Below are 12,040 nucleotides of genomic sequence, written 5' to 3' on the forward strand. Positions count from 1 at the left end.
TTTTGATAAACCTAAATAATCATTGAATAGTTGTTTCTTATTAACCTTCTGTGGCCTCTTTGCTACTGTGTATATGGAGGAGTATGACAGGATGCTGAAAAGCAACATGATGAATTAAAGCCGATAACACAAATTTACAGTACAATCTAACAATGTAACATTGTTGTCATCAGTAAAAGCTTTCCTTCTGCTGTTTAGTTCAAAGTATAGTAGTTTCAAATGAAAGCATTATTTCTTATTTTTCACTACATGAAATATTTCATTATTTTGAACTTTAAATTGGCTCATTATAAAATATTAAATAATATTTTTACATACAAATATCTGTTCTCTCAAGCATCTTGATAATCAAAGCTTGATACCATGTTAAAAAAGTGATCAGGAATAACTCTTTCTCACCAACCAGCGTTCTTAGTTTTCCTACTGACTAGATCTCTATCTTACACTAGGAACAGATAAGTGCATGTTACCTGTATGGCATTATCAACATGTCTTCAAAAAACATACTGTAACATGAAATCTTTACAAACTGATTTTCTTCTTCATATTCTGCAATGTTTTTGCACCCCGCTGCATGTTGTGTGCAAGAATTAAAAAAAATGTCCTCATTTCTCAATGTGTAGACAGGGTGAAAAGCTAACCCATGGATTTGAACCAGGGAGTCAGCAAGCCTATCCCAGACACAAATTGTACATGGTTCAGTTTTCTCTATTTTGACCACATGCATCAGGAGGATTCTCTTAACTGTAAAGGATTGGCTCTAATGACATCAAATCAACCCCCAACCTGATGTTCTTTAAATTAGTTTTTGCAAGTGACAGAAACTTGTAAAACTAGTAGTATTTTTTAAATACTGCATATCTTGTTTATATCCAATTAATTAATTCTAACCCTCAAGGTGAGATTTCTCTATTTCATATCCAAGTTTATGAGATTTATCTTACCCAAGTTTATGACATTTATCTTAATTCTAACCTAAAAGATGGTGGCATGTGTTCTATGTTCCAGCCCCATCTTAAATGGCAGAGAGAGGGTTTCTCAGAACTGCTTTTCATCCAAATGGCCTTTACATCAAATCCAATAATATATTTCCTAGGGGCTCGTTCCACATTCAGGTCCTTTTAAACAAGAAGCTCACTCTGTACATATAAAACATCTGTGTAACAATTAACAAAGAAAACCCAGCAAACTCATCAAATATACCACAATACAAATAACATTATGGACACAAAAGGTAGCTATATATATATATATATATATATATATATATATATATATATATATATATATATATATATATATATGCTGTACCACCATTGCGGTGGGCATTAAACAAAAATAAATTTAAAAAGCAGGAGCAAAATCGTGAGACCCAAAATAAAGAAATCTCTTTTCTGTCACTACAATATTTCTTGGGCTCCAAGAGATATAAAAATCTTCAAAGAAGCATTCAAACTGACTGCATCCAGTAAGGGTAGTGTTATTCTATGTTGATGTAGAAAACAGGTAGGTTCTACTGAATCTGTTCTCTCACATGAATTTAAAAAAATGATTGACAAAGGATAAACATTACTATGAACTGGATTGAAATTCTTCTACTTTTAAACAGTAGTTTTCATAAATTAACAAAGATGTCTTGCCTCTAAATTACAAAAAATCTTTAAAAATCTTGTCAAGAAATGGTTTAAATATACCTTGTGTACAGATATGAAATTTAATTGCATACTGATGGTCTGTCGAGCAAGTTCTAATGTTGTTGTTGTTGTTGTAGGGTTTAACACCATTTTTCAGCACATGATAGGCTATACATGGTGGCCAGTATTAATGGTGGAGGAAGAACCCGGGAAAACCCCGGAAAGAACCACCAACCCACGAGAAGCTACTGGCAAGCTTTCTCACATACCCATATTAGCCGAATCCGAGACTCGAACCCACACAGACAGAAGTGAGATGGCAATGATCCATAAAAGGAAAGTGCTTTAGACCACTCGGCCACTCAGGACCCCAAGTTCTAATGTAAGTGAGACTTAAATTTATGAATTGCTTGTAGCCAGTTACCCCATGCCTCTCATTTGCTAAATAATGCTAAAGAATAACAGCCTAGACAGCAAGATTCTCATCCTGGCACTGAATAATTCTATCCTTTCTGAATGCAGCCCTATTCAGGTTAATCTTAGGTAACTCAAGACATAACAAACATTAAGCCTTCTACCTTCAGACACTCAGACTCTTAGATTGTATGACTGCTAAACATGTCATATTCATAAAATATGAAGATTTGTGTGCTTTTTTTCTCTGATTCTGTGCATTACTTAAAAAGATTAAGAGACCAAAGGTAAGAAAACTTGAGAACTCACTATATATGATTTAGTATTAAGTTAATATTGATTCTAATGCAAAAGGAAAGAACTAATGTTAACGAAAGCATCCAAACTTTACTACACTAGTTCTAAAACAATGCATAACACTGAAACTAGTTTTGCAACCTGATGTAACTGTTGTGGATATAAACTACAATGATGTGAAATTTGTTTGCACTGTATGTCATAAAATGTTAGCAATAAAAACACTGTGTATATGATCAAGTTTCTCAATTACAATCTGAATCATGTTCATTTTTGACTCGTAAACTGAGTACAAAATGTAACCTATTCAAAGACGAATCAAAAGGACCAGTAATAATTGCTTTCTACAAATACAATTTTTTGTAAAATGCGCAGGAATAAATAATTCTAATAGCAGATTCAGTATGTACATATTGTCTGGTGGCAAAATTTGAATTTATCATATACATCATGAGATTCCACTCAATGGCTTTCTGTGCTACTTACTGCTATGGTAACGTAGAGTTATTTGCTAATATTTTTACCAATGAAATAAAGTGACAGTCAAGGAAGATGGCTGATTGAATCTTGCAGTTTTAACCGTAATCTTCCAAATATGAAACAATTATAATATTGCTTAAAAGAATAAATAAATCAATACAGTATAAACTGGTTTTACCCTTCTTGACAATAGTATAATTCTAAGAGTAGCTTAATTAAGCATTCTTGACAAATCTTTAATCACACTTTTAATGAGAGGCCAGATACAAACAGTGTTGTGCCACAAAACAGCCTAATTTGGCCAGCCTCACAAAATGAGCAAATAAAACTTCATATAGTTCAGAATTCTACCAAATGAATAACATAAGTGAACAAGCAAACATTTAAAAAAGAAATTTAGAGAAATTTGTTCAGACATGTTGAGAAATATTGTATTTAGACTGGCAAAGTGACATACACTGGGCTACATTCACAATGAAATGATGGAGATTACTGATATAGTTTGCTAAAACATAATTTTGTACAAACAGAAATAACAAATGAACAGATTACACTCACATGTGGCCTATAATCAGCATATCACCATAACTGGACATGTGTTAAATACAAGTCTAGTATGAATCAAATTAGATATTAATGCTAAATTAATCTACACTATAAGGATCTGAAATGGTCACATTATAGATCCTATCAAGATGACCAGTGCTAATTGCATGTGGCCAAGTTTCAAACCAATCAAAATCACAACTCCATACACTGTTTTAGTTGTTTGTTTCATAGGCATCATATTTCTTTCACAAGATTTAGTAAAGCTCATTTGCTGTTGGAAATAAAACTGTCAGCGTAATATCACGACTAGCTAATTATACACTTATTTGTACATAATCTCTAATGTGACTTTCAGATCATTACAGTATAAAGTGATGAAGCGCAAGGGTCATACCTTAATGTTGTACTAAAATCCCACAATCCTACAAAGATCTGGTGGCACGCTGTTTAATAACATGGGTGAGTTCAAATATTTATCAACAGGGGACTCCAGATGCAAAATGAATATTAAAAACAACCTGTATGTGATATCTGATCTGTGCTAACCTGTACATGAAGCATGCACAGTGTATATCTTTACAGGAGAATATACTTTAATAGCAGCACCAGATGCATAATTATAGGTTACTGCATTTGTATGGGAAAATATGAACAAGGTTTTTGGATGGAATACTGCACGAACTTGTGAGTGCAGTATATCCTTCCGGCAAAACGAGGTCATATTTTCCCATACAAATGCAGTAACCTTTTTATTATATGCTCATTTTTTTAATTCTACCTAAGGTTTAATTACATAAACAAAATACACTACAAGAAACAACGCAAATGAATGAATGCCATATTCCAAACTAAATACACAAGTCCAGATTTGCCATTACACAATGACATCATTATTAATGCGCACATAACTCTGCCCAGATAAATTTGAACTTAGTCGCGCACTCGACATAACATTCGAAAGAAAATGGCGTGTCTAGTTAAAATTGAAATTTGCAGTCATACTGTGAATGAATGCGCATTGCAACAACTGTTCCATTTGATCTGGAATGAATATATTTTGGTATTTTGTTTCGATTCCACGAAAGTTTGTGATTTTGGACTGGATTCATCTGTGCAAATTATACATGAAATACATCGGATTGAAGTGGCACGGGAGAAACGTGTTTACATCTGCAAATGTGTCTGTTTCTGTCACTGAATGTTTGAAATCATAATGTGGGAAAAATATGAAGTCTTTCAATTGCAATTATCAAAAAGACGCTATGGAATTTAATGCTTATTTCATTTTGAGTGCAATAAGGAGGATGCAATTGCACTTATCATCGAAATTACAGCACAATTTTAAAATGTGTAATCCAGATTGAAAACTGATGACATGGCTCATGTAATTCGGATTTGCAGAATTAAGAAAATACATTTTGAGGAAATTCAGGATGTAAAACTGTAAGTATATTTTATTTTGCAATTCTTATCACCAGCTAAAGAAAACAGTATATGCCTTGTTACTTGTATATTATTTGTAAGGACCTAATCTTCTGTCATTTATATAATGTAGCTAGCCTAAATCCGAAACATTGTATCAATGCGGAATGTGCCAAAACAGCTGGGTTTTTTTGCAGTCCACGAAACATGTTTTAATTCATTCAGAAACAAATTTAAACAACCACAACGTAAAGAGCCTCTTACGCGAGTGTACATGATTTGTTTACAAATCAAAAGTGCTGGCGTCTGAGTCCACTGTTTGTTTACAAAAGAAAGTAGTTCTTTATTCACGTGAATGCTATATGTGTATTGTCGCGTGCTTTCAGTATCGGGGAATAATGAATGATTCTGACAATGTAAAGTTAATGGGGAAAAAAAATGAGCATATAATAATAATATATATTGTTAAACTGATTACTTCTACCAAACTGCATAGACCCAGATCCGTCTGTGCATTATGTAACAGCTGATATGGATCTGGCAGCTGGACTGGACTTAAGGGCAAGCACATAAGTAAATGGAAAGCAAGTTTAAACAGTGTGTTTCTTTTTATCACAAGACATGGAATGAGTATATACAGTCATTCAGAATGTAAGGCACCAATTCATCTGTAATAAAACAAAGACTTCTTCACAATATTTGCAAATTTATTACTAAAATGACAACTCAGATAACTGATGGTGTATCTAGTGCAATCTATCATATGTGAAATTGTATAATACTTAAGACTTTTAAACTTCTTCAGGACTTTTAAAACAACAGATTTATTCTTAATAGCTCTAAAGTTGGTATTTTTTTAAAAAACTTTTTAAATTTGGACATGTTAAACTCGTTCAAAAAGGAAAAATTAATCTTTTACATTATCCACACTAACTGACATTTTATTCTTTTAATCTACTGAAACATACATTTCAAATTCTGACAACTGTCCTTTTCTCCTGAATACATTAAACATGAAAAATCTAGTAAATATTGTGTCTTTCATAAATTTTAAGTTTTGTTTGTTAATTGTAAGACTAAAATATAGGTACATATGCCTGTTCTTATTTTTGAATATTCTTATATCATGCAAAATATAAATTTGGCCTAAAAGATACCCTTCAACCAAAGACCACTGTTTCACAGCTGTCACCTGCCCCAAGAATCTTTATGAACTACTGTATAAAAATTAAATCAAAGCTTGTATAAATCTGAACATCATTGTTGTCCAAATCATTGCCAAATCCTTTCCATCTTGTAGTCATGCAGCAGAATCACTTAGACACTAGCTGAAATGCATCCATGGCATCTTATATCTGTACAGTCCTGAAATAAAACCCTACCTAATACCTACACACTATCTTGGAAGGGGTATGGTATTGTAGAACATAAATATCTTCTTGGACTTCTCTTGGAATCCTTTAGTAATAATCCACAAAATATGACCAAATTCAGTAACTTCTCCTTCTTGCTCCTCTTTATCAAGTCCAGGAATTAGATTTCTGCAAATGAAAAGGTATTGGATGCGTCTATATAAAATAAATAGTAACAAATATGATCATGGTTCATACAGTCATTGGGAATTTTGTTCAAGAAGCTTTCAAGAACTTCCAAAAGTTTTAAAGCAATATTTTGTCATGGTAATTAGACTCCTTATGTTACTCTTTGTTAAATACTGGTGTTGTGGTTTCATTTCATTTACCAAACATTATTTCTTTTTATTTGTTAACTTGTTCGGACAATATGTAAATAGGCAGGAGTAGGTGGGAAACGTGTAGGTAAATTAATCCATGAGCCTTTCCGAATCACTGCAATCTCACCACTGTCTTTGTGTTCGAGTCTTGGGTTTGGCTAATGCAGGTACGTGAGAAGTTTGCCAGCAGCTTGTGGGTCAGTGCAACCAAATGATGCAATATCACCTCATTTATAAGTGTGGAACTCACACACGATCAAATTCATATAAAGGCTTGGTGTAATTAAGCCCAAATTCCAGGTTTAATCAAAACTGGATCATAAACACAGCTTGCAGAAAAGTAGAAAGCTCAGCCAAAGAAATGCAAGATCAACCCATTATGTGCATGCATCTTGTTCATTATCAAACTTGTTTAAGGTCTTGACAAAATATGCATACATTCCAAGTCTGATCAAAATTTGATCTATAATACATCACTTGCAAGTTGAACAAGCTCATCTAAATAATATGAATAGATCTTGCTCATGTTCAAACTCATCCAAAGTTTTGATAATATAAACCAATTTTTCTAGTAAAATATGTTTCGTCGAGAATACTTAACCAGTCATAATACCTTTGGAGAACTACTACTACCTTGTAAATCCAGCCCTCCCAGATACTACTTTATTTTAGCTGAAGGGAGCTAAAAGATGTCTGCAAGCTAGCTGGCAGTCAAGCAGTTTTATCTCCCCTATGGCATAAGTATTGGCAGCAGATGTGGTGCTGTGCTCAAGTTTCATACTTGCATAGGGTTAGATTTTTAAACAAAAATAATTGCCCATGATTTCCACACTGGTTATACTGTCTTTTTAATAAGACTTTCTATATTTTAGGTGTTGTTAAAATAAATTTTAATTCCTTTATTTTCTTTTATGATTGATGGGTGCAATTTGGGTTCTAGAGTATACAGCTTGGGCTCACTATATAGATGAGCTTGAAAAAAAAGCTGCTACCTCCACTTGGTCATTTTCACTTCCTGGACCTCATGCATATTAATTTTTCAAGCACACGGGAGCAACCATTTTGCTCCAATTTGTGCATAGATGATGTACAATTTCCACAAGTACAGTGTTTTATCTACCCATGCATCAAGCATCACATACGCAGACTTTTCTGATATGACGCACATAAATAGTCGCTGGTACATAAATTGATGCACCCCAATGTTATGTTTTGCCTATTAACAAAAAACAAAGGTGCGGTCTAAAAATCGTCGGCAGTAAGTAAACTGATGCACTTCAAAATTAAGTTTTGCTGATTAACACAAAATAAAGGTTTGGTCTAACTACTTTAATGGTTAGATTACAATTCTCCCAAACAGGGAAAACATGCGCACATCAGTTTCTTACACAAATCACCCCACCCAAGAAAGAGGTAGAAAATAAATGTGTGATTTTAAAGTGATTCTCAAGAGAAACTATTATTTTTATATGCACCTTTATCACACAGTGAAGAAACAATTTCCATTCTCTCACTTGTATGCCTTGCATTGTTTCAAGATCTGTCAGCATTCGAATGAAAATGCCATCCAAGGCAAAAATACTAAAATAGATATGAAACAAATGAAATTATCTTTTGGACCGCATTTATGACTGACAATGAAAATAGTATTGTTATTGACCCAGTGAAGCCTTCATCATCCAAAGATGAGGTAACGGTTACTTGTAAGATGAAATGTAATTTGTGCAGCAATGGTTGAAAACACAGTGGCTATATTTTCAAAAAGAAGTTAGGACAAGTGAAGAATGTGACAGTGAAGACACCTTTATGTTTTTCCATATACATGTACAGAGGCTAAAAAAAACTCAATGACAAATGTGCAAAAAACCCCAATAACTTTCAGAAAAGTACACTGGCAAGGCATGTTCGGTTGCCAGATCACAAACTGTTTACTGAAGGTCCACAACACCAGGCAGATTTGAATGCAGGTTTACTAAAACATTCTTCTAAGCAAGACATAGCAGTGAAAGTGCTACTTAAGTGTGTACATGGGCTGAGCATAGAAGACATCTCTTTTTTAAATACAAATCTCTTCTTAATTTAATACATGACTTAATGGCTGAAGAAATTGATGCCATTGACATTTTGAAGAATTCTGCCAATCAGTATGACTCGGGTACTACATGTTCAGAGTTACTGGAGAGCCAATCAAACGTTGAGGATAGTCTTACACGCGACATGCAAAATTCGTCATTTGTGACAGCAATGACAGATGAAAGCAGTGACATAGCCAACAATAAATGTCTTGTCATATACGCTTAGATTATTTCTGATGACATGAAACCATCAAGAAGATTTTTAACAAATATAGAATGTTCAGATGCTTCTGGCAAGGGAATTGCCTTATTGGCTTTAGTTACATTATATAACTAATATTATTGTTGTGTATTTAAACAATATAATTATTGTTTAAAAACTACTGAAAAATGATCATTGGCATGAATAAGACTCACAGGTTTGGATTTTGCCTCATTGTTTTTTGCCTTGATGAGACAAACGATTTGCATGAAGCCATTTGTAGATAAAACACTGCAAGTACATTATCCAAAGAAATGTTATCCACATTACATCAACGTAGCATAGAGGTATGCCAACATTCTCTCCACTGTGCATGTTGCAAATGCAAACAACTCGTCTTACATATGGTACTCTTTGAAAAGTACATAACAACTACTGAGTGCCCCAAAAACTTGTGAACATTTTAGTTACTACTGCAGCGAACAGCATATTCTCCTTAGATGTAACTGCAGGGAGGTTGAGAATGTAAATGTGTATTATGAAGGGGTAAGTGTAGGGAGAGGCTTGAGATACGGAAAAAACTCATCCTCATATGCAAATCCAACGGAAGTTGTGAAGTAGGATCTTAAAAAGCCTGAAAGTGTGATCTGTTTAGCTGCAGATACAGTCCCACCAGATAAACTGGGCCCTTTGGGATAACAGATCTTGGAGATAAAAGCCAGAGAATTTGGACTCAAATATTCATCCCACGGTTTGAATGATGTTGACTAAAGAACAATTCCAGTCAACTGCTTTGCCAGTGGCAACTGCTCTAACATGATGAGCCAATATGCGTATTGAGCTGTTGTTTCTAAATATGCAGAGCAAATAATCAACTTAATCTAGGACAAGATACATGTAGTCTGTATTGATATCTCTTGTTTTAGAGGTACAAATAGGCGCTATCTCCATTGATGCAGCAGCTCTGTTAAAAAAAGATACCAATTTAAATCCCAAAATGGGTCTTTTAGGTAGCCTTGAGATGACATGTCCAGACTAGACAGAAGTTTCACGACGAATGTCTGGTTACCCATGGAATGAGCCAATTCTTGGCGATGGAAGAGGATGCTGTTGTGAGACCCGTCTTGTTGGACATGCATTTAATTTGGGTCTGCTGATAAAGCATGTATATGCTAATTCTGCATCCATCGCTAAAGCCATGAGGAAGCAGGTCTTGTATGAAAAGTACATCGGAGATGTCTTGTTCAGCCAGGTTAATGTCCAAGAGATGTTCCACTTTGGCACAGTGCTAAAATTTTTGGCTGTGTATATGCCAAGTTTAACAGAAGGTCAGACAAGTCCTTGTTTTATCTGATATCCTCTCTTCCATGATGACAAAAAGTGTCAGAGATTGTAGAGAGTTAACCTAGTAACCTTTCATAACAATCAGTACGAACTTTCTCTCTTCAAAGAGCCAGAGGAAGTTAGCTATCTGCAGTATAGTAGAGATTGCTTGGAGAGGTAGGATATATTCGTTAGTGTATCTATGGGTGAAAAAGTGCCATTTGCCAGCATAAGTGGAGAGTCTTCATTCTAGAGTGATTCTCTCCACAACTGGTTGTGAGAATTGTTTATTTCTAATGGCCTGTTTCATATGATCCAAAATTGAGAGATTCAGTAGTTCTGGGTAGGAGTGAAATAACTGCCATTGTGGTTGTTTGAGTAGTTGAGTGAAAATCCTCGAGTTTCCAATGCAAGATCGATGAAGTCATTGATCCATGACTTCTCTGAGTGGTGAAATGAGGATAAGGCCATACTCTGATGATTTTGTTTTGCTTTTTGTATCACTTTTAGAATCAGAGGTGTTGAAGGGTAGGTATATGCATCCAGACTGTTCCAATCTACTGACAGAGGTGTTGAAGGGTAGGTATATGCATCCAGACTGTTCCAATCTACTGATAGAGGTGTTGAAGGGTAGGTATATGCATCCAGACTGTTCCAATCTACTGACAGAGCATCAACTGCCTGGGGTTCTGAATCTGGGACTGGAGATACAAAGATTGGGAGTTTAGTATTCCACCTTCTAGCAAACAGGTCCATCGAAGGTTGGTCCCATCGGGCACATATCTGAGTGAAAATCGTGGGATAGAGAGATTATTCCTTCTCTGTTAGTTGACTATTCTGGGATAAAGACGCAGCTAGTACATTAGGCATTCTGGGATGTGGTAAACTTGTAAGAAGATATGTTGCTGACAACACCATGTTAGAAAGTCCCACACCAGGACACAAAGGTCTGGGGACGTGGTTCCTCAATGTGGTTTGAGATAAGTCACCATAGTAGAGTTGTCGGACAGAATGATAACTCTCTTGCCATTTAAATATTACTGCCACTAGTGAAAGGCTTTCACAAAGGCTGTCATCTTCAGATTATTGATATGCAGACATCATTCCTGGGGAGACCATGGTCTGCTGGCTTCCCAAAAGTTTAGTATTAGGTGGGCTACAACTTGCATCGGTACAGACTACAATCTTGGGCAGGCGTACTTACAGAGGTATACCTACCATCAGCCAAGTTAGGTTGCCCCAATTCCGCAAATGGTGCCTCAGTTGTATTCATATAGTGAGAGGTGCATAAGAATGAAGTCTGCTGCTGGCTTGAGCAAGTCTAGTAGGCGAAGGAATTCCTGTACAGATAGAATTTTGCTTGAAACTGAAGAAGCCACCATAGTTCAGATTTCCAATTCCCCATCCTGAGGGAGACGAACTTTATTGATTGTGTATTAAACTCTATACCTAAGTAAACAAATTGTTAAGATGTTACTAGGTTGGATTTTTCATTGTTGACTAGGTAAGCAGTGAACAAGGGTTATGTCGTCATATTTAGATATAACTCACCTGATGTTTCTGCAGCAAGTCATCCAGGTAACTTGATGTTGTCGCCATAGAAATAGTCCAGACATGCACTATTACTAGATTAATCAGACGAGTGATGACCCAGGGGCTGATGTTAAGTCCCAATGGGAGTGCCCTGAATTGGTATACAATATTGAAGGCAAATCACAGAAACGGCCTGGAAGCCTTGTGAATACAAACCTGAAGGTACATGTCTTTCAAGTTTACATTTGGATGGCATTCAAAATGTGCCATTGTGTTTTCACTGAGAACCGAGAGGCATGAAACTTAGGTTGATGACAGGATGCAGAGTGCCCATTGCCTCTGGGATCAAGAAAAGTCTGGAATAAAACCCTGGTGAATT

The 12,040-nt window shown here is 35.3% G+C and overlaps 1 protein-coding gene across 1 annotated transcript in view; it reads right to left on the bottom strand.

Annotated features, from left to right (window-relative positions):
* Window positions 1–5,482: 5,482 nt before the first annotated feature.
* Window positions 5,483–12,040, bottom strand: part of LOC149802707 (uncharacterized) — a 44,773-nt gene continuing 38,215 nt past the window's right edge. Inside the window, exon 7 of the mRNA XM_089952102.1 lies at window positions 5,483–6,337. Coding sequence (XP_089808228.1) covers window positions 6,317–6,337 — 21 coding nt within the window. The 3' untranslated portion in view covers window positions 5,483–6,316. The remainder of the gene's footprint in view (window positions 6,338–12,040) is intronic.

This window comes from Sinohyriopsis cumingii, chromosome 3, assembly GCF_028554795.1.
Source record: "Sinohyriopsis cumingii isolate HCF-2022 chromosome 3, ASM2855479v2, whole genome shotgun sequence".
NCBI classification, from domain to species: Eukaryota; Metazoa; Mollusca; class Bivalvia; order Unionida; family Unionidae; genus Sinohyriopsis; species Sinohyriopsis cumingii.